The following is a 24061-nucleotide window of genomic DNA, read 5'->3' on the forward strand; positions in this document are numbered from 1 at the left end:
GCCTTCCATTGTGTATTAGGGTCTAGCCCAGCTGGGTGTGCCCCCTCTCCCCCTTGTACCATTACAGTTTAGCCCTATCTGTCTAATCTAAGAGAACTTTAAGCATTCCTTGGCAAAGTGGCATACTGTCACAAGTTTATTCCCAGAACAGCTATTATTGCCCACCCCTTGCATCTGTTTTTCGGAAAAGTGCTCCCTTTGTTTGGTCTGGAACCTGTGAGTGTTCTTTTGTGCAGCTTAAGGATAGGCTTCACTCCACACTGTATCTTGGAACATTTCAACTGGGCAAGCATCCACCATGGAAGTGTCCAAGTGCAGAGTGAGGGTGGTCCTAGCCCATTGCCATTCAGATGACTCCGTAAAGCCTATTGCCTCTGTGTCAAAAACATTGAACTCGGCTCACATGTTGCCAAGATTGTTTTGAGTACTCTTCAGAAGTTTCATTGGGAAGTTCTTCACATCCTATATACAGTTCCAATCTCTCCTCATGAGATTTCCATATTTTCGGAGTCCTGAAGGAAGACACTGCCGTGCGGGATTAGCCGAGCGGTCTAAGGTGCTGCAGTCATGGACTGTGCGGCTCGTCCCGGTGGAGGTTCGAGTCCTCCCTCGGGCATGGGTGTGTGTGTTTGTCCTTAGGATAATTTAGGTTAAGTAATATGTAAGCTTAGGGACTGATGACCTTAGCAGTTAAGTCCCATAAGATTTCACACACATTTTGAACATTTGAAGACATTATTGGCTGTCAATTTGCTTCAGATAAAGAGGTGCATGCCTGTGGGCAACCACAAACATTTTTCCATGAAGGAATTGGCTGTTTTGTCTCACAGTGGGATAAATGTATTAACAGTTATGGTAATTAACTTTGAAATAATGAAGTTAGTTTCCGTTCTTTCCACCTTGTCGTGTCCCGAGAGGGAGTTAGATCGACACGTGTTACACTCAGGGGTCTTACCTCGTTCATTCTGCTCAAAGACTGGAAGGAGTCGCGGGCAGCTTCTGCAACTCCAACATCTAGAAGGTGTAAGCTATTGCTAAGATGCAGGATACGGAACTCGGTGAGGAGTGGTCACTTATTCAGGGCAGAATTCATAAGATTCCTATAGCTTGACAACTGAAAAGCCCTATTGGCACTGCCTTGCATTAGTTTTATCAGTTGAACCCACTGATCTGGAATCTATCTCCCTGAATGCTATGGAGCCGAGGCTGGTGAATCGTGCAAAGTTCCCATGTCTGCCTTAGAATGAAAGCTTCTAGAATATTCTATATCTCCTGCTAAGAGGCTGACCACTTACTTGGTGTATTTCCATCATCAGGCGATGTGTGAAAGCTACTTGGATCACTGTTTTGAGTCCGGCCACACCAGTCATGTGGTCACATAACGTTATTTGTCTCCTGGTGCCACTTCGTTGGTGCTGGCCAATATCATATACAAATACTGTTGCAATGCTTCCGGGAGCCTCCCCTCCCCACCTCAACCCTGCCTGCTGTCTAACCTGCAGCACTTCACAGTCTGCCACCCCCACCATACCATCCCTCCTCCTCCCCGCCCCAGCCTCCTCCTTACCCCCAACCCAGTCGCCAATCCCATCATGCACTGGTGCTGCTGCTCGCAGTGTAGTTTCAGTTGCCTGAGACTGCAGTCATGTGTGTGAGTTGCATTTGTGTGTGTGTGTGGGGGGGGGGGGAGGGGAGGAGGGGGGTGCAAATGTGTGTCTATTGTTGAATTGTTGATGAAGTCCAATGGCCAAAAGCCTTAATTGGGAGAGCCTTTTTGTTGTGCCTATCCGTGACTCAGCATCTCTGCTATTTGTATATGTAAGGAGCAACAGTGGGCCTATAACACTATCTTTGGGAATGCCAGAAATCCCTTTTGTTTTACTCGATGACTTTCCATCAGTTACTACAGACTGTGACCTCTGACAGAAAACGATAATCCATAAGCACACAATCTGGTTACAAGCTGCCTGCAAGATACCATGTCAAAAGCCTACTGGAAATCTAGAAATACAGAATCAATTTGAAACCCTTTGTTGATAGTACTCATCTCTTCACATGAGTATATAGCTAGTTGTGTTTCACATGAGAGATTCTTCTAAATCTGTGTCGACTGTGTGACAATAGACCATTCTAATCAATGTAATTCATAATGTTAGAAGATATATGTTCCAAACTCCTACTGCATATTGATGTTAACGATATGGGCCTATAATTTAGTGGATTACTCATATTGTCTTTCTTAAATACTGCTGTGACCTGTCTGCTTTCCAGTATTTGGGTACAGATCTTTAATCAAGTGGGCAGGCATGCCCTGTAACGAATGTAACTAGTGTAAAATGTGGGCTGGAAGACTTTCTTTTATTTAGTGATTTAAGTTGCTTCACTACTCCAAGGATATCTGCTTCTAAGTTACTCATGTTGGCAGCTAATCTTGATCCAAAATCTGACATATTTACCTCATCTTCTTAGGTAAAGGAATTTTGGAAGGCTGTGTTTAGTATCTCTGCTTTAGTAGCACTGTCATCGATAGTATTTCCATTGCTATTGTGCAGAGAAGGCATTGATTGTGTCTTGCCACTAGCATGCTGTATGTATAACGAGAATCTCTTTGGATTTTCTGCCACTCTTTGAGTGAAAGTTTTCCTATGGAAACTACTGAATGGTGAAAATTAAACTTTTCCTATTTAACATGTTATAACATGGAAACAAATTACCGTATGAGTACCAAACTAGGTAGCATTAATGTCCAGAGTATGGGGTGCATGATTTCCATGCATTACAGCACAGCCATCCAGTTCTAACTATGGCCACCAGGTACTGTGATCAGTCATCATGATTCATAGTCTCACACACCTGACCAGTTGCAGTGCACTTGTTGATGTGTCAATGTGAGCTTGGACAAAAGGAGCAGGACACTATTGGTGAACTCTATCCTCCAAACAACAGTAATGCTGCAGCTGCTCTTCAAGAATATCACTGGCTAAAAGGATTGTGGAAGTTTCTCTTTCTCCACCTGCTGTGCAGAGCTTGATGATGTAGTTTGAAACAACTGGAGAATTGGGCATCGCTCTGCGAAGAGGCCAATGACCAGTTGCACCACAGGTGTTTGATGAAATCACTGTTGCTATGGTGGACAATGTGTGTGCAATTTACAATCAACAGGCAGTGCACATGCCTTGTCATGACGGTCGAACATCCCATGGCCCTCTGTACAGAAGGTGATTCAAACCATCCTCAAGTGGTATAGATACAAGATCCTTATCATACAGCAGCTTGCACCACAGGATGCACAGCAACATCTTAATTTCACTCTTCACTTCCTCGCAAGGACTGAAGTTGATGGGGTCTGGCCCTGGACAATCCTACAGACAGACAAAGTTCATCTTTCTCTGACAGGTGAGGTTAACACACTGAATTACTGAGTGGAGATCTTCACTTCCAGTAACTGTGTGTGAAGTTCCTCTGTATGGTGAATGTTTCACTACATGGTGTGGCTCGATGGCTATGTTGATCATTGGCCCATTATTTTTTGAACATGTTGGTGTTCAAGGACCAAAGACATGCATTGTGACTGGCCAGCATTACTGTGATATGTCTCACCAGCATCTCATACCACCCTACAGAAGAGAGGTGCATTGAACTCAATAGTTTTCATTCAAGATGAGGCCCCACCGCTCATGAAGTTCAACTGCTTCTCCGAAACACATTTGGAAGTGAAGGAACTATCAGCCAATCATTTCCAAATGCTTGGCTGATACAATCACCTGGTTTCACTCCCTGTGATTTCCAGTTGTGGGGCTACCTGAACAACAGGGTTTACCAGGGTAGCATTCACACATGTGCTGATATGAAGTGCAGCATATCAAGAGAGGTAGCCAGCATACCTACGGACGTAATTCGTTCTGCTGTGCAGAATTCAATCCTGCACTTTCAGACTGATGGGCACCATATTGAACCCCTTTTGTAACAGTAATGGTGCCGGTATGTAATGATATGATGTACCATAGCAGCACATTAAAAGTGTTTCAGTTGAACTGAGTGTGCATTATTTCTCTTCCCCATGCCTCTTCTGGACACTGATGGGTCCCATAGTGAGCAACTTTTGTAGCAGTAATGGTACCAGTATGTAATGGTCTGATGTACCATAGCAGCACATTAAAAGTGTGTCAGTTGAATTGAGTCTGCATTATTTCTCTTCCCTGTGCCTTTTTGGTCCTCGTACGGTAATTACTTTTTGTGTTATAATGTGTTAAATAGAGAAAGTTTAATTATAACCATCTGGTATTATAAGCATCTTACGTTGAAGTCCATGATAAAATTGAGCTTCTGTAAAAGATTGCCAATATTTGGGGTCTTGCATTCATTTAAATTTGACATCCTACATCATTGTTTCTACAACAGGGTTCTGACCTGTTTTGTATATCATGGGTGATCAGTTCCATTTTTTGTCAATTTATTTGGTATAAACCTTTCAATTGCTGTTGATGCTATTTCTTTGATTTTACACCACATTTGGTCTGATGTACCATAGCAGCACATTAAAAGTGTATCAGTTGAATTGAGTCTGCATTATTTCTCTTCCCTGTGCCTTTTTGGTCCTCGTACGGTAATTACTTTCTGTGTTATAATGTGTTAAATAGAGAAAGTTTAATTATAACCATCCGGTATTATAAGCATCTTACATTGAAGTCCATGATAAAATTGAGCTTCTGTAAAAGATTGCCAATATTTGGGGTCTTGCATTCATTTAAATTTGACATCCTACATCATTGTTTCTACAACAGGGTTCTGACCTGTTTTGTATATCATGGGTGATCAGTTCCATTTTTTGTCAATTTATTTGGTATAAACCTTTCAATTGCTGTTGATGCTATTTCTTTGATTTTACACCACATTTGGTCTGATGTACCATAGCAGCACATTAAAAGTGTATCAGTTGAATTGAGTCTGCATTATTTCTCTTCCCTGTGCCTTTTTGGTCCTCGTACGGTAATTACTTTCTGTGTTATAATGTGTTAAATAGAGAAAGTTTAATTATAACCATCCGGTATTATAAGCATCTTACATTGAAGTCCATGATAAAATTGAGCTTCTGTAAAAGATTGCCAATATTTGGGGTCTTGCATTCATTTAAATTTGACATCCTACATCATTGTTTCTACAACAGGGTTCTGACCTGTTTTGTATATCATGGGTGATCAGTTCCATTTTTTGTCAATTTATTTGGTATAAACCTTTCAATTGCTGTTGATGCTATTTCTTTGATTTTACACCACATTTGGTCTACACTTACACTGTTAATGTGGAAGGAGTGGAGATTGTCTTTCGTGATAAGTAGAAAGGTCAAACCTGTAACATGTGGATATGGTATTACTAGTGTCCTCCTTGACATAGTCAAGTCATTTAAATATCTGGGCATAATGTCGAAAAGTGATATGAGATGAGACAAGCAGGGGAAGCGATTGGTCAATTTTACTTTATTGGGAGAATTTTAGGAAAGAGTGCTTCACACATAAAGGAGACCACATATGGAGTGCTGGTGCAACCTATGCTTGAGTAGTACTTTAGTGTTTGGGATCCATATCAGTACAGATTCAAGGAAGACATAAAAGCAGTTCAGAGGTGGGTTGCTAGATTTGTTATTGGTAGGTGCAAACAACACGTAATTGTTACAGAGTTGCTTCAGGAACATAAATGGGAATCTCTAGAGGAAAGGCAATGTTCTTTTCAAGAAACACAATTGAGAAAATTTAGAGAACTGTCATTTGAAGCTGACAGCCCAACAATTCTACTGACACCAACATACATTGTGTTGTGCAAGGACCATGAAAATAAGATATGAGAAATTCGGGCTCATATGGAGGCATATAGACAGTCACTTCTCCCTCACTCTATTGGTGAGAGGAACAGGAAAGGAAATGACTTGTAGTGGTGCAGGGTACACTTCGTCATGCACCATATGGTGGCTTGCAGAGTATCTATGTACATGTAGATGTAGAACACATCAAGTGAATTTTTATATTCTTTTTTGAATAGATATAGTTTTTGTATATTTTTGTTGGATTTGGGAGTTATGGTATACAATCTCACTATGAAAACCCTGTGTTCATTAATCCCTGCATCCAGTTAGATGCTCATTATTAATGTAGGATCAAGTGGGCTCCTGAACTAATTGCTCCAAATAGTTTTTGGAGTAAATGTTTAGCACAATTTTGGATGATGTTTTATGTGTTCCTCCGGATTAAAACATGTTTTTTCACCAACATATCAAGGATAAATTGAAGTCACCGTCCACTATAATTGTATGAGTTGGGCACATGTTTGAAATTAGACTGAAGTTTTCTTTGAACCTTTCAGCAATTTTCTCATCTGAGCTGGGAGGTTGGTGAAAGGATCCAATTATTATATTATTCCAGTTGCCAAGAATGACCTCTTCCCATACTAAGTCACAGGACGTATCTACTTCAATTTAGTTACACAATATACTACTTCTCACTGCAACAAACACACCACCGACAACTATATTTAGCCTATCCTTTCTTAACATTGTTAAGTCCTTCACAAATATTTTGGCTGAAATTATCTCCGGCTTTAGCCATCTTTCTGTGCTATTAACAATCTGAGTTTCAGTGCTTTCTATTAGTACTTGGAGCTCTGATACTTTCCCAACACAGCTATTATTAGAAACATGGATGTGGGAATTACCATTTATTTCAAGAACTGTCACTAGATCCTAGTCTGTGGCTGCTCCAGAAGTGGTCAACATTCATGTTGACTATCTCAAGATAGTGCTGAAAAATTGTGGGATGCTTCTGACCCCAAACAGCAATCAGTTATGTCTGTACATACCAAAGGCATGTTAATAGCAAGTATGTTTTTAGATTCTTCTCCAATTGAGATTGCATTAATTGTTGCCTTTAATTTCATGCATATGTGAATGAATCCTTTTGGTTTATTTACTTATACCAATGGAGTGGCCCTTAACTGAATAATAGTGGATCTATGACTTACATTTCGTGCATCATGTCAAGTTTGTATTTAACTGCATCCCACATAGTAAATGGTACAGGGTGCAAGAAGCACAGTTGGGAGGATTGCTTGAAGCATACCCCATAGTCCAAAAAGTTTTGAGACTGGATTAATAAAAGTTAGAGAAACACTGAGGTGGTGGAGTAAAAGGCTGTGTACTGCTGGACTGGGAGCAGGGATAGGAAAACAGTTGTTGGGAGGAAGGATCCAAGCTGTGAAGCAGGCATTGAAGTGAAGCACATTCTGTTGGACAGCTTGTTCAGTAATTGGGTGGTCCAGCTGCCTTTTGGCCACAGTTTGGCAGTGGGCATTCATGGAGCCACATAATATGTTAGTTGTCATGTCCACTCAGAAAATAGCACAGTAGTTGCAGCTTAGTTTGTAGATCACATGGTTGCTTTCACAGGTGACCATGCCTTTGATGGGGTAGGATACACCTGTTACTGAACTGGAGTCGTTGATAGTGAAGGGATGTATGGGATAGGTCTGGCATATAGATCTGTTGCAGGGGTATTAGCCATGATCAAGGGATGAGAGCAGGGTGGAGCAAGGATGGATAAGAATATTATGTAGGGTTGGTGGGCAGTGGAATACCACTGTGGGAGGAGTGAGAAGGATAGTGGGTCTGATATTCCTCTTTTCAGGGCACGACAATAATCAGTTGCTCCAGTCCTGGGTGGTACTTAATCATGAGAAAAATGCTCTTTTGTGACCAGTTGGTGGGTATGTGGAAGGTGGTAGGAAACTGGAGAGACAAGGCGTGGGAGATCTGTTTCTGTACAAGGTTGGGAGGGTAATTTCAGTCTTGATGGCCCCAGTTATGCCTTCGCTTATTTGGACAGGGACTACTTGTCACTACAAATGTGACAGCCATGAATGACTGGGCTATAGTGACTTTCCAGTATGTAATGGGTGGCAGCTATCGAAGAGGAGGTATTGTTCGTGGTTTGTAGGTTTGATATGGACAAAGGAATTGATGCAGGCATCCTTGAGGTGTAGGTCATCATTAAGGAAAATGACTTGTTACTTGGGGAGGACCAGATGAAGCCAACTTATGCTTAAGACAGTGTACTCATGGACCATCTAAAGGAATCCTTGCTAACCAACCAGAACCCCGAACCCCTCACCTGGTTTACATTCACCGATGACGTCTTCGTGGTGTTTACTGAGGGTTAGGATATTCCTCCAGAACCTTAACACCGTCTCTCCCCATTTGCTTCAACTGGTCCTCCTCAGCCCAACAAGCCACCTTTCTCAATGTTGACCTATATATCAAGAATGGGTATCTCCATCCACATCAAACCTACCAATCAAAAACAATACTTTTGCTTTGACAGCTGTTGCCTATTCCATGCCAAGAGACCCTTCCACATGACCTAGACATCCATGGCCATCACATCTGTCCTTCCACAAATATGCCAAGGGTCTCAATGAGGCCTACATTGACCAAAATTGCTTTCCTAATTTAATACTGAAACAGATCTCCTGTGCCTTGTCTCCCCAGTCACCTACCATTTCTCACATACCCACCATCTGGCCGCAAAGGAGCACTCCTCCCATGACTCAGTAGCACCCAAGACTGGAGCAACTGAATCACATTCTCTACCAGGGTTTTAAGTACCTCTGCTCATAAGGAATAACCAACCCACTATCCTTCTATTCCTCCTACAATGTTATTCTGCCACCCAAAAAACCAATGCAATATCTTTTTCCATCCCTACTCCAACCCAGCTCCAAACCCCTTGCCTCATGGCTCATGTTCCTGCAATAGAGCTAGGTGCAAGACCTGTCCCATACTTCATCCCACCACCAAATGCTATGGTCCCATCACAGGCAGCTCCTATCCTATCAAAGGCAGAGTTATTTGTGAAAGCAGCTATGTGATCTACAAACTAAGCCGCAACACTATGTTGCTTTCTATGTGGGGATGACAACTAATAAGATGTCTCTGCATGAATGGCCACTGACAAACTGGCCAAAAGACAACTGGACCACCCAGTTTCTGAACATGCTGGCCAATGCATGCTTCATTTTCAGTGCCTCACTTCACACATGCATCATCTGAATCCTTTCTGTCGACAATGGCTTTTGTGAAATGCACAGGTGCAAAATCTCCTCACAATATATCCTACATTCTCATAGCCTCCCTGGCCTCAACCTTCACTTGACCCTATCTACTATCTACCTATCATCTTCTCTGCTCACACTCCAGCACTAAAAAGCCTTATATTCTCCTTCTCTACTTCCCTTCTTTACCACTCTTTTCTGCTGCTTCCCAAATCCAAATCTCCTAGCTGCACCTAGCAGCCCTAGCCTAAATCTATCACATCCCATCCCTGAATGTTTCTGGAAGAAGCGATACATCTTCCCCTACCCCTGCCTTATATCCCTTCACCTCACTGCCCCATGTCTCTTCCTTACATTTACTACCCATGCTAGACTGCTGCCACTGTCAGGTGCAATTGCTATTCACAGTCCAGCTACAACAGCTGGAGACAGTGGTCATGTATGTATGAGTTGTGTGTGTGTGTGTGTGTGTGTGAGATAGAGAGAGAGAGAGAGAGAGAGAGAGAGAGAGTTTTCTATTCTGGAAGAAGGCCTTTTGTCCAAGAGTTTAAATGTATAACAATCTTTTCATTGTGCCTGTCTGTGAGGCATGTCTCCTGTATGTGAAAGTAGCAATCTATCTTTCACATAATATTGTTGATATTCCATCCTGGTCTTTACAAGAGAGTTCTAAAAAGTAATGCCTCTGGAATTTCCATGTGAAAACCCTTAAAGACTTTTATATAAAACAAATGCTATTAACATCTACATCTGTATTCTTCTTGTATACATATTTGCAGCCATGTGCTGCTAGAGGGCTCCAAATTGTAGCATGCTGGTGTATGGGAAATCAAGTTTATAACTGAAGAAAATGGTTCATTCACACATGGAGTGCCCTCTCCTTCAGCACAACAATGCCAGGCCACATATGAGCACTGTGACATCTGCATCAATCCAATGCCTTGGGTTTACTGTCACTGATCATCCTCCCTACAGTCCCAACTTGGCTCTACCTGATTTTCATCTGTTTCCAAAACTTAAAGAATGCTTTTGAGGACTTCACTTTAATAGTAATTATGTGGTGCAAGCAGAGGTGAGGCTGTTGCTCCATCAATGAAGTCAAACGTTTGGCAGTGATGGTATCAATAAACTGGTCTCTCATTTGGAGAAATGTGTTCATTGTCAAGGAGTCTATGTTGAGAAATAAATACACAGATATCAACATAAAGATGTAGAATGTTATTAACATTAGTTTTATTTAAAAAAGCCTTAAGAATTTTCACATAAAAAATTCAGAGGCATTACTTTTCAGCACATCCTTGTACATTGGTTTGAATGTAAGTTATGTTGTCAAGGCACTGAACCTTCTTGTGAATTTCTGCACTTCATCATTTTATTGTAGGTTCATGAACTTCTGCAGTTTGTCATTATTTAGTAGGTTCATATTGATAACACCAAGTCTTGTTACTTTTGATAATTTTTCAAGAAAAGAATTGTCCATATTTTGCATTTCAATCTAATTACAGCAGGTTACCATGCATAATCACTGTTTTTTGATAGTCAGGGTTTGCAGGATAAACTCTGCACATGCATTTCTTTTCTTCAAAACATTCTGGAGAGTATCTTGTACAATGAAAAGTTCATTGCTCCATTGCAGTTTGAACACCCCAGTGAAGAAACACAATGGCTGCATGTCCACAACACTGCCTGCTCGCAATCAACTGGTGAAACACACATCTGTTGTTTGCAGCTGTTAGTTCAAGCTGCCACCATAGTTACTGTGTTGAAATCACTTATATCCCCGGAGTAAAATCAGTCTCCAGACATTTTGGGTGGACAGTGTATGCATCTGGAAAATTTTCACACAAGCCAAATGTGGTTTGAAAAATTGCTTACATTTGGCACTCAGTGTATGATGTGGCAGTAGATGCTATAGATACATTGCCATCAGTTTGAAATTGATATGAGCACATCTAAGCAACATATTTTAGGCGCTACAGATGACCTAACTACTTGCACAACAGTTTCTTGTAACCTACTTTAATTATGGGTTTGCTCCTTAGTGTGATTCATTGACCGCTGTATGATACAACTTGTCTTTTGAGCTCATTGGAATCATAGGATGCCAATGAGTTGGTATATGTACCACGTAATTGGTGATATTTCTGCATCTGTTTCCAGTTGGCACTTGATTGCTTGTCCATTGATTCTAAGCTAGATAATCTGTCTGGTTGGTGCTCCATTCATTGGCTTATCAGTCTTTATGATGTGGCACTGTCTGTTGCACAATGATGGCATTGACTGCCTCTTGCTCATATTGCTTGAGCTGTGACAGGCATCACAGTGCACAGTGTAATGTGAACACTGTTTACAGTCATTTTTGATATAGTGGCGGGGAAGTGCTTTACTTCACATGTAATAATAAGACAGTGCTGAGAAGCACACCTGCATTATAATGTACTAAAAGTGGGAACAGTTAGTAGACCTAGATTGAAACTTAGCCTGGAAATCAATTATAATAATGCCAAAAGTAATGTACAATGAACATGTTAAAAAGAAAAAAATCCTAATTAAAACTGGGTTAAAGCAACAAAGTGGAAGTCCTAATTATGACTATAAAAATAATGAAGTGGAGATAGGCCAAACATTTATCCAGGAAAACATATGTTAAAAGGATCAAGCCAGTTATTTGCTGAATTCAAAGAGTTAATAAATGACCCAGTCAGTGGCCCAATGTAAGGTGTGCAGGTGAGGTACTTCTGTATCAGTGGATCAATGGCTGATGTGATGAAGATAATGGAGCTTTCAGTAATGCTGTTTCATCTAAAATATTACTTTCAGCTTTGTTGCATGTTTCTAGATTTTTTTTCCATTATTTAGAAATGGAAACCAGGGTCATTTTTAGTGAACTGCATTTGGTTTGTCCTAATATCAACTTAAAATTGTTTATTTTCACATGAATGCATTGTTTAGACTACTTGAAATTATTCTCACTGTTTTCTGGACAGAAAATGCCTGTTCATTATAAGAGGATGGCGTAAGATAATTTACTGAAAATAGTTTCGTTTAGTAGTTACAAAATTTACCCACTTTTTGAGTAACAAATGGATTCTACAATTAAAAAATGAGGTTCTTTTAACGTGATCCACTAATTGACCCAGTCTTTGAGATCATTAAAAGATGTGAAGAGGTTGTCAAAAGGCCATGCTGCATGAACTGAAACAAATGGTAATCAGGATGGATAATGTCTGGTGAATATAGTGAGTGGGGGAAGACCCCATCGAAGTCCTTTCAAAGTTTCCTGCAATCAGTTTGCAACTTGTGGTTTGGCATTGTCATGCAGCAAATTGACCTAATGATGTTTCAGAGCATATTGCAGGGAGGGGGAAGGGGGCATTGTCTTCAAGTGCACAATTCAAATTGAATAACTGTGATTTCACCATCCGACCTAGTTGCAGCAGCTCCACACTGACCAGGATGTATTTTGTCACTCATCTCAAAACCAATCTTTGCATTTTGTTTCCAACAGACCATGTTCTTCAAGCATTCAGTGGCAAACAATGACTTTCCTCAGCAGATTTTGTGAGATGAAAGCAGAAAAGTAACACTTTCTGCAAATGTTGTATTGTAAGAACAAAACCCAAAATCTTCAAATCACTAAATAGGTATGTTCTTTTCACTTCACTTAAAAGTCACACACAGATCTTAAAGCCTAATGTTTCTACTGTTAACCTGGTCTTATGTCACAGTCCACTGTACTGGACTAGTACAACTACTGCCCTCTGTCGACAGTATGAATTAATTTGAGCTCCCAGTCATACAAAAAGTGCTGTGTGAATTGTTAAAGCTGTGCGGTGTGTCTTGACTGTATAGTGTACTTAATCATTATAACAGAAGAAATTGCAGGATGAGAATAAGAAACAAAATTAGGGAAGACAGTCACCTACTAGGAGATGAATTATAAGTAGCATGTAGACCCATTTGATGATTTTATTGACATTTTGCCAGCACAAGTGGCTGGCACTGTCAAAGTTTCACCCTCCATTGCCGGTGGTGAACTGGAGCCGAGCTTGTGGCTGCAGACTATATGTACCTGGCACGCCAACACCTGAGGGCTTCTCCGCAGTCATTTCTGGTGGAATTCTCCTCTTGCTACCTGCAACAGTCATTCGCTGCAGTATGGAAAGCCAGGATCTGTTTACCTTAAGGCTTTCTTCCTTCTTGTTGAAGCTGTTCATGTGTTTTTGTACTTCTACAGCTTCTCTGAACAAGTGGATGTGATAGTGGTTCTCTACAGCCAGAACTTCCAGTTTGGTGAATTTTATTATGTGGTCAGTCTCACCAGTGTGTGCTCTATCTTGGCCAATTTCTCCACCTGCCCCAACCTGCAATGTCGCTTATGTTCTTTGATCCTGGTGTTGATTGATCGTCCAGTCACTCTGACATAAACTTTTCCACATGTGCATGGTATACAGTATATTCCCTAAGTTGCAAGTGCGTCCTTTTTCTCCTTTGCCAATCTAAGACACTCTTTGATCTTCCTTGTGAATTTGAAAATTGTCTTTACGCCGTGTTTGCGCGATATACGGCCTATTCTGTCGATCGCTCTGGGAATGTATGGCAAAAAGGCAATAACCAAGATTTCTTTTTCTGATTCCCTACTTTGCTGAGTGTTTGGCTCTGTTACACTTCTAGTATAATTTGTGGAGTACCCATTGCTCCTCAGAACACTTTCCAGATGTTGCATTTCGTGCTTGAGGTGCTGCAGCTCACATATTAATCCTGCTCACATTATGAGCGTATTAATTATGCCTCTTTTCTGGCTTGGGTGGTGGTTTGATAGTTTGTGCAGGTATCAGTCTGTGTGTTTTGGTTTTCGGTACATGCTGTGTCCCAGACTTTCACCATCCCTTGTGACCAGCACATCTACAAATGGCAGTTTTTTGTCCTTTTTTATTTCCATGGTAAATTTTATGTTGGCATGGAAGCTGTTCAAGTGTCTTAGGAAATCACTGAGCTTTCTTTCACCATGAATCCACACAATGAAAGTATCATCGATATATCTGTACCACACCTTAGGTTTTCATGTCACCAAGTCCAGTGCCTGTGCTTCGAAATGTTCCATGAAGAAATTGGCCACTACTGGGCTAAGAGGACTACCCATGACGATGCCTTCCAGCTGTTTGTAGAAATTGCCATTCCACATGAAATAGCTCCTGGTGAGACATGCATGAAAGAGCTTTGAAATGTCTTGTGAGAAAATGGAACCAATGAGCTCCAGAGCTTCACTGAGTGGCACTTTCGTAGACAGAGAAACGACATCAAAGCTGACCAGGATGTCATTTGGTGCAAGTTTCTATTTCTTAAGCTTCTCAATGAAATGTCCTGAGTCCTTTATGTATGTGTTGGTCTTCCTCACACGTGCTGGAACAGAGAGGCCAAGTGTTTTGCCAGGTTATATGTCGGTGAGCCAGGAGTGCTAACAATCGGTCTTAGTGGAATGTTGTTCTTATGGATTTTAGGTAATCTGGTGGCCAACTTCTTCATGGAACATTTCGAAGCACAGGCACTAGACTTGGTGACTTGCAAACCTAAGGCGTGGTAGAGATATGTCAATGATACTTTTGTTGTGTGGAACCATGGTGAAAAACAGCTCGTTGGCTTCTTAAGATACTTGAACAGCTTCCATGCCAACATAAAATTTACCTTGGAAGTAGAAAAGGACAAAAAACTGCCATTTGTAGATGTGCTGGTCACAAGGGATGACAAAAATCTGGGACACAGCATGTATTGAAAACTGACACACATGAACCGATACCTGTACAAACTATCAAACCACCACCCGAACCACAAAACAGGCATGATTAATACGCTCGTAACACAAGCAGGATGAATATGTGAGCTGCAGCACCTCAGGCGCAAAATGCAACACCTGGAAAGTGTTCTGAGAAGCAATGGGTACTCCACAAACTAAATTAGAAGTGTAACAGAGCCAAACACTCGGCAAAGTAAGGAATCAGGAAAAGAAATGCCAGGTACGGCCTTTCTGCCATAGATTCCCAGACTGATGGACATAATCAGCTGTATATTGCGCAAACATGGTGTAAAGAAGATCAAAGAGTGTCTCAGATCGACAAAGGAGAAAAGTGACCCACTTTCAATGTTGGAAATGTACAATATACCATGCACATGCGGAAAAGTTTATGTCAGAATGACTGGACAATCAATTAACACCAGGATCAAAGAACATAAGCGACATTGCAGGTTGGGGCAGGTGGAGAAATTGGCCGTGGCAGAGCACACACTGAGTGAGATGGACCACGTAATAAAATTTGCTGACACTGAAGTTCTAGCTGTAGAGCAGCACTATCACACCCGCTTGTTCAGAGAAGCTGTAGAAATACAAAAACACCCAAACAGCTTCAACAAGAAGGAGGAAAGCCTTAAGGTAAATGGATCCTGGCTTCCCATACTTGAGCGAATGACTGTCACAGGTGGCAAGAGGAGAACTGCAATGGAAATGACTGCGGAGAAGCCCTCGGATGTTGGCGCTCCAGGTACATATGGTCTGCAGCTGCAAGTTTGGCTCCAGTTCACCACTGGCAGTGGAGGGTGAAGCTTTGACAATGTCAACCACATGCTGGCGAAACATCAGTAAAATCATCATACGAACGTTGGCCGTAGAAGCCAAGACAGAAGCCAATAGGCAGTTTGTCAACAAAGTGGCCACAAAAGCCTTAACAATTTAGTATGATTAACTTTCAAAACCTTTGGTGTTTGGTTTGTAAATGAAAGAAGGAAAAATGAAGAATAAGTAGGACTTTTTATGAAATTGGCTTGGAAATCACAGTCTAGTCATGGACAACTAAACAAGACAATTAATGAGGGCAATCAAAGCAAATGTGGTAAACATAAGCTAATTTTAAGCAATTACCCTTTAAATATTTTCTGAAGGTCAGAATTATTTTATCCTCTGGGCCATTTAATTTTCTGGAACAAGATGAATATTTTCTTTAAGATTAGGAGCATACATTGTATTGTACATCATACGTACATAATTTTGTGGTGACTTGACTTGTAAGCATTTTGTTTGTGCACATGTTCCACACCAGAGTGCATCATCCTGTTGCACCAATACACACACAGTTGCTATTTTATTTAAAAACCAAATACATGTAACTATTATTGATACATATCCAATTGTAGATTACAACACATAATAAAAAATTTACTTTTATATCTGATACTAATATTATATGAGTCAAAATGATCCACATAAATTAACAGTTCTATATTGAAAATACTCAATTATTTATAGTTAATGAAAACTGTTGCATCAATAACCATACTGAAAAGACAACTTTCTGCCAGCTCTGGATCTACCAGGCACCACAGCAGGCGATCACCAGCAAGTGTTCATTCAACTAGCAACCACCAGGTGACCTCACCAGTTGCAACACTACATGCAGGCCTCAATAATGCATCACCTGGCAACCTATCTCCTGGTCCACAGAGGGCAGCATCTGCACACCATCACCATCATCACCATTACCGGCCTGTTGGTTTAGCTCCACCATCACCCCATCATCAGAGAGCCAATAGCAGTGGTGGGACGCCTGAAATCAATACAGATGCTTCAGCTGGTAAGTCATGCCTTTTCTTCAGCATTCAACAATAAGGACAAATGGTGTAAATTATTTGCAGTAATGGCTGACCTCATGGAACATGTTTCTCTATTTACATGTAGTGTAATGATATTCAACCATGATATCCGCACCTCAAAATACGTCACTTTATTGAAACATACATAGCTCAAGTAATATATTCATATTACTAATATTTTGCACTGCTTGGAATATAAAATGGCTTTAAGTCATGGATTAAGTCTATACTGGATTATCAAAAATTCAGGATGCTAATGTGCTGACATTTTATGCCATGGAACAATAAGGGTACCTCTCCTACTACTCAGAAATTTCTGACATCAGTAAAAAAAATAATTATTCATTTCTGAGTTTTCTTCAGTCAACTGACATTGCATTTACATTGAATACACCAGATGCAAATAATATCAGCCAAAAATGTAATACACCTTTTCTTTAACATCGGCCTTCTGACTGGTGTGATGTGACCTGCCACAGTTTTCTCTCCTGCACCAGTCTCTATATCATAGTAGCACTTACACCTTGTGTTCTCCATTATCTGTTGGGTATATTCCAATCTCTGTTTCCCCCTATAACTTTTCTGTCTGCTGCTCTCAAATGTGGCATTCTACTTTACCGAATGAAGTATGTTAGACACCTTACTTGGGTAGATGGGTTAGAGAACTTGGAAAGAAAAATGTATATGTTGAGGTAAAATGTAGTGGGAATTAGTGAAGTGTCGTGGCAGGAAGAAAAAGATTTCTAGATATGTGAATATAGGATTATCAACACAAAACCAAATAGGGGTAATGAGAATGGATCTAATAAAGAATAATAAAATAAGAATACCAGTGGAATTCAATGGTGTGTACAAAACTTAAGGATGAAAATAACTTTTGTATGATGTGACACTGCCAAGTAATATAACTTGATGGAACTTGGACCACACATAAAAAGAACTCCTACAGTATAGTACAGAAAGTAAGTGAAAAAATATACAATAAACCTTTCATTCAAAGGCAATAACTACCTTGAAGTCACTTTGATTTATGATGGTCCTCTGGACATTACAAAAGGTGGGACATAGTTCTTAATAGGCTGTGTGACTACCACAGACAGTGATGCATGCTCTCCAACATGCTCCCTTGTTGACCAAAAGGTTGGTAAGGAGTTCTTATGGTTGGGCATTCCATTTCTTCACGAATTCAGTTGACAACTGCTGGATGATTGTCAGTGCATGTGGACAAGCTGTCATATGTCTCACCAGTGTATTCCAAATGTGCTTGAAGAGATTTACATTGGGGGAATGGAAAAGTTAGTTTATTTAGAAAATATCCTCTCATCCCAGGAGCTCCTCCACCTGTGCTGTTCAATGCAGTTACACGTTGTCATACATAAAAATGAAGTCAGGGCTGAACACACTCCTGAAATGGGAAGGGGTACAGTGTACAGTATTACTGACTGGTGACTGGAGATCAGTATGCCCAAGCAACATTATGCCTTCCCACACCATAACAGCTGGACCACCAGAACAATCATGTTTGACAATTTTTCTGGGTTCATTATACATTCTCACCTATTACCTTATGAGGGTATCTCCAGAATCGGCCTGAACCTGCTCTCATCCAAGAAAAACATTCAATCCCACTCCTTGTTGGTCCAGTCCTTATGCTCCTGGCACACTGCAAATGGTGCTGCTGCTGTGTAGGTGTCAACAGAACACAATGTACTGGTTGTCAGACAGAGAGACCACTCCCATACAGTTGCCTTGTCAATGTGGAGCATGAGATTGCATCCCTTGCTGTCCAATTGAATGTCATTACAACTGCAGTCACTGTTTGATGTGAGTGCCATCTTGCCCGTTGCACAATGTAGCCATCATCTGCTGCTGTTATTGACCAAGGTTGTCTACTTCCTCACCTCGTTTGTGGTTGGGAATCCTCCCCATGCATGTGAACAACAATGTGAGCAGTACCAAACTCCTGGCCTACACTCATCACATTTGGTCAATCTTCCCATTTTCCAATGATTCTTCCATGTGTGAATCCATACATTGTCTTTGGGCATGTTTTAATGAAGAACACCACCACAGGAGTCCGCGGCTCGTGGTCTTGTGGTAGCGTTCTCGCTTCCTGCACCCGGGGTCCCGGGTTCGATTCCCGGCGGGGTCAGGGATTTTTATCTGCCTTGAGATGACTGGGTGTTGTGTCTTTCATCATCATTTCATCCTCATTCACTCGCAAGTTGCCGTAGTGGCATTAAAGAACTTGTGGGACGGCGGCCGAACCACCCCGCGAGGGGTCTCCCCTGCCACCAATGCCGTACGCTCATTATTACCACCACAGGACACAGTAATTGCTCACTGATTCATAAACAGTGGCATTTCCCATTCCTTCAACTGTCTTGTGTTGTGGGACCAATCCTATCTGGTGCTACAGACATGCTGGTCTCACACCAGATGTCATCCGACTTTGTGTTCATGACTGGGAGACTGCGGACAACATGCTCCCAAACATTTCATTCATATCCACCACATGGTGTGTTACTTTATCTAGCTCATCATTAACTTTTGCAGAACAATGCACTATTATTAGAACAGTTAATGTATTACTGTAGCCAAGATAGAACCAAAGCCAAGATTCCAACAGTGGACAAATATATACTTATGTCAGTTCTGCAAGTGATTAACATATTGAAAGAATATGTGAGGAGATAAAATGAGTTATTCAGACTGGTAAGGAAGAAGAAAAATCCATTGTGATGGAGGACTATAATGCAATAGTAAAAAATGAGAGGAAAAAGTGTAGGAGAATGTGGCCTTGGGGAAAGGAATGAAAGAGGAAGCTGCTTGGTAGAATTTCAGATGGACCACAATTTAAAAATTGCAAACACTGGGTTTGATGCCCATAGTAGAAGATTATCTATGTGTAAGAGACCTGGAGATGCCAGAATGTTTCAAATAGCTTTTACAGTGATAAGGCAGAGATTTTGAAACCAGATTTTAAGCTGAAAGATGAGACCTGGCTAAATTGATAGAATCAGTTACTGAAAGAGAGCACTGAGGAGCAATTGACTGAAGCAGGGGAAAGTTAAACAATAGAAGGCAAATGGGTGGCTTTGAGAGATGAGATAGTGAAGGCAGCAAAGAATCAAATAAGCAAAAAGAAAATTTCTTGTATAAATCCTTGGCTAGCACATGTGATATTGAATTTAACTGTTGAAAGAAGAAAATATAACACTGCATCATTTGAAGAAGGTGAAAGGAAATACAAGCTTTTAAAAAATGTGCAAAATCAGAAGGAGTGGGTGCAGAGAAAAGCAATGATGTAGAAGCAGGCATGACTGACAAATCCACGGTATGGCTATGGGCACCCACATGGCACCATCCTATGCTAACCTATTCATGGGCCATCTAGAGGAATCCTTCCTAAAAACCCAGAATCCTAAACTCCTCACCTGGTTCAGATTCTTACATCATCTTAGCTATATGGATTGAAGGTGAGGACACCTTATTCACATTCCTCCAGAACCTCAACAACTTCTCCTCCATTTGCTTCACCTGGTCCTACTCAACCCAAGAAGCCACCTTCCTAGATGTTGACCTCCACCTCAGAGATGGCTACATCAGTACCTCCATCCATATCAAACCTACTAACCACCAGCAATACCTCCACTTCGACAGCTGCCACCCATTTCATACCAAGAAGTCCCTTCTGTACAGCCTAGCCACCCATTGTCATTGCATCTGCAGTGACGAGCAGTCCCTCTCTAAATATACCGAGGGTCTCACTGAAGCCTTCACCGACTGTAATTATCCTCCCATCCTTGTACAAAAACAAATCTACCGTGCCTTATCTTTCCAGTCTCCCACCACCTCCCAAAGTCCCACAGTCCGGCCACAGAGGAGCATTCCCCTCGTAATTCAGTACCATCTGGGACTGGAGCAACTGAATTACCTCTCGTCATGCCCTGAAACGAGAAATGTCCTACCCACTATCCTTCCTACCCTTCCTACCGTGGTATTCCACCGTCCACCGAACCTACACAATATACTCGTCCATCCTTACACAACCCCTGCTCCCAATTCCTTACCTCATGGCTCATACCCCTGTAATCGACCTAGATGCAAGACCTGTCCCATACATCCTCCTACCACCACCTACTCCAGTCCAGTCACTAACATCACGTATCCCATCAAAGGCAGGGCTACCTGTGAAACCAGTCTGTGATTTACAAGCTAAGCTGCAACCTCTGTGCTGCATTCTATGTGGGCATGACAACCAACAAGCTGTCTGTCTGCATGAATGGCCACCAACAAACTGTGGCCAAAAAACGAGTAGCTGAACATGCTGCCAAACATGGTACCATCATCTCAGTGACTGCTTCAAAGCCTGTGCCATATGGATCCTTCCCACCAGCACCAGCTTTTCTGAATTGCACAGGTGGGAACTTTCCTTGCAATACATCCTACATTCCCGTAACCCCTCTGGCCTCAACCTTCATTAGTCAGCATCCTCACCCATCCAGCCCCCTCCCTGTTCCCATTCCAGCACTACACAGCTGTCATTTCACACCACACCCAGTCTTTTAATTTCTTTTATTTCTCTCCTTTCCGCTACTTACCCCCTCCCCCCTCCACACCTTCTCTCCTGCCCTCCTTCTAAACTGCAACACTTGACTGTCTGCCACTCCTACCATACTACCCCTCCCCCTCCCCACCCCAGCCTCCTCCTTACCCCCATCCAGTCGCCACTCCCATCATGCACTGGTGCTGCTGCTTGCAGTGTAGTTTCAGCTCTCTGAGACAGCAGACGTGTGTGCAAGTAGCACTTGCGTGTGTGTGTGTGTGTGTGTGTGTGTGTGTGTGTGTGTGTGCGCGCGTGTGTGTGTATGTGTGTGTGTGTGTGTATGTGTGTCTACTGCTGACATAGGCCTTAATGGCTGAAAGCTATGATTGTGTGAATCTTTTTATTGTGCTTATCGCGACTCAGCATTTCTGCTATGTGGTGAGTAGCAACTTTCCTTCTCTCATATTCTTACTAGTGTTGAATACACCAGGGACTTAACATAATGACAGAGAAAAATCAAGAGGGGTGATCAGCAGAGCACAGAGGCAAAGGGCTAAGCAACCCCTTATAATCACTCTGTGTGTAAAGGTGTCTGTGAGATATGTCTTGGCCTGGTGTTCAAAGAATCAAAGAGTACTAGAGAACCATCATTCTCAAAACACAAACTAATGTGCAGTTGCAAGTGAACGTCCTACAGAAGTTCAGGCAAGGTATTGTGCAAGAAGTTCAAATATCATGTACCATTCAAATAATCTGGTAAGATGTGTATCTGATCAAAAGTATCCAGAACTATATAATGCAGAACTGACCACTAGATGCCACAAGAGATGCACCCATCAGTGTAAAAAGAAGCGGGGAGTATTGCATTGTCAGTAGAGAAGCAGTAACAGCAGATTGGGTTGGTCAGGAGAGTGCAATGACGTCGAATGTAGAATAGTCATTAGATTCCACCTGAATAACAAATACATCAGAGATATTTTAACCCTTACAAAGCTACCCAACTTGGTGGCTAATCATGTGATTGTGAACTGGAAACATGAAGGAACAGCCACAACTAAATCAAGACCAGGAAGACCCCATGCACTGACAGACAGGGATCATCAAGTATTGAGGAGGATAGTTGTAAAAAAACTCCATGAAATCGGCATAAATAATCACTTGTATGTTCCAAAGTGCTGTCAGCAGTCTGGCTAGCACGGTGACTGTGCAAAGGGAATTGAAAAGAACAGGGTACAATTGTTGAGCAGCCCCTCATAAGGCACACATTTCTGTAGGTAGTGCTAAGTGATGCTTGAGGTGGTGTAAATATTGAAACCACTGGATGGATGGCTGGAAACAAATGATTTGGAATGATGAATCATGCTGTACCTTGTGGTAATCCAATGGAAGGGTTTGGCTTGGGCGAATGCCAATAATGAAGTACGGAGAAGGTGGTGTTACTGTGTGGGAGTATTTTGTAAGGTTAGAGTGTAGTCCCTTTGTTGTGTTTAAGAAAACACTAAATATGGGAGGATATTAACATATTTTACAGCACTGTGTACTCCATACACTAAATAAACAATTGAGAGATGGTAACTGTTTGTATCAGCATCAAATTCCACTTTCCGATAAAGTGGCATCTATGATGGAATGCTTTGTGAACAATAACATTCCTGAAATGGATTGGCCTGACTTGAACCCAATAGAAGACCTTTGGTATGAGCTATAACATCAATTTCAGTCAAGACCCTAGAATCCAACATCATTATTTTCTCTTGTTTCAGCTCTACAGGAAAATGGACTGCCATTCCTCCACAGACTTTGAGACAGCTCATTGAAATCATCCTCAGCAGTGTAAAAGCCATCGTAAAGGTGTTGAATGGATCTGATAGTGTACATAATCCACTTTTATGAATGTACTATGTCATGCATTTTGTCCGAATTTTGAAGCCCCAAGCTCTTGTGTTTCCTATGCATAGCTTTTTATTTTACTAATGATATTGTTACCCTTATGTTAGCAGGTCTGAGCACAGTGAATGTGGCACCTTGTACCCCACCTGGATCACCACATACAAGTACAACAGGCCATCATTGGAGATCTAGGCTTACAACAATAAAAAATAGTTTTCTTGGGAGTCCCAGGTTCCATCGGCGGAAATTGCAAAGTAAGTAGAGTTGGATTATCTGTACAAGTAAAAGATGCAGACAAGGTTCAAGTAAATGATATGTGTAGCAAAAGTGCATAGACCAAACAGACTGGTAATATGATACAATGGATTTTGCATTTAAATTATTTTGTATAATTGTTAGAACAAATTGAAAATGGAAGATGGTAAAAAATAAGCACTGTCTGGTAAACAGTGACTCTAAGAAACACTTTAGAAAGGTAAATTATGTCTTCATTGTTCAAAGTTACTTCTGTGCTGTTTTGTCTCTCTTTTATACTTGTTTTTTCTCAGTTCATAATAAAATTTTCTAATTATTTAAAGAGGTCATGATATATAGGCTTCTAAATATTTTGAAAAATCCAGATATGTTACAGCAGCTTTATGCCACTTTACTAAATGTATCTGTGTTGTGGTCTTCAGTTCAAAGACTGGTTTCATACAGCTCTCCATGCCACTCTATCCTGTGCAAGCCTCTTCATATCTGAGTAACTGCTGCAACCTGCTCCCTCTGAATCTGCTTACTGTGCTCATCTTGTGGTCTCTGTCTACGATGTTTACCCTCCCATGTTTCCCTCTAGTACTAAATTGGTGATCACTTTGTGCCTCAGAATGTGTCCAACTAACCAAT

The 24061-nt window shown here is 41.3% G+C and overlaps 1 protein-coding gene across 1 annotated transcript in view; it reads left to right on the forward strand.

The window, feature by feature from the left end:
• Positions 1–24061, forward strand: part of LOC126100831 (serine/threonine-protein kinase BRSK2) — a 187045-nt gene that overhangs the window by 89207 nt on the left and 73777 nt on the right. Inside the window, exons 9-10 of the mRNA XM_049911483.1 lie at positions 16447–16718; positions 23287–23430. Of these exons, the coding sequence (XP_049767440.1) occupies positions 16447–16718; positions 23287–23430 (416 nt within the window). The remainder of the gene's footprint in view (positions 1–16446; positions 16719–23286; positions 23431–24061) is intronic.

This window comes from Schistocerca cancellata, chromosome 9 (assembly GCF_023864275.1).
Source record: "Schistocerca cancellata isolate TAMUIC-IGC-003103 chromosome 9, iqSchCanc2.1, whole genome shotgun sequence".
In the NCBI taxonomy this organism is placed as follows: Eukaryota; Metazoa; Arthropoda; class Insecta; order Orthoptera; family Acrididae; genus Schistocerca; species Schistocerca cancellata.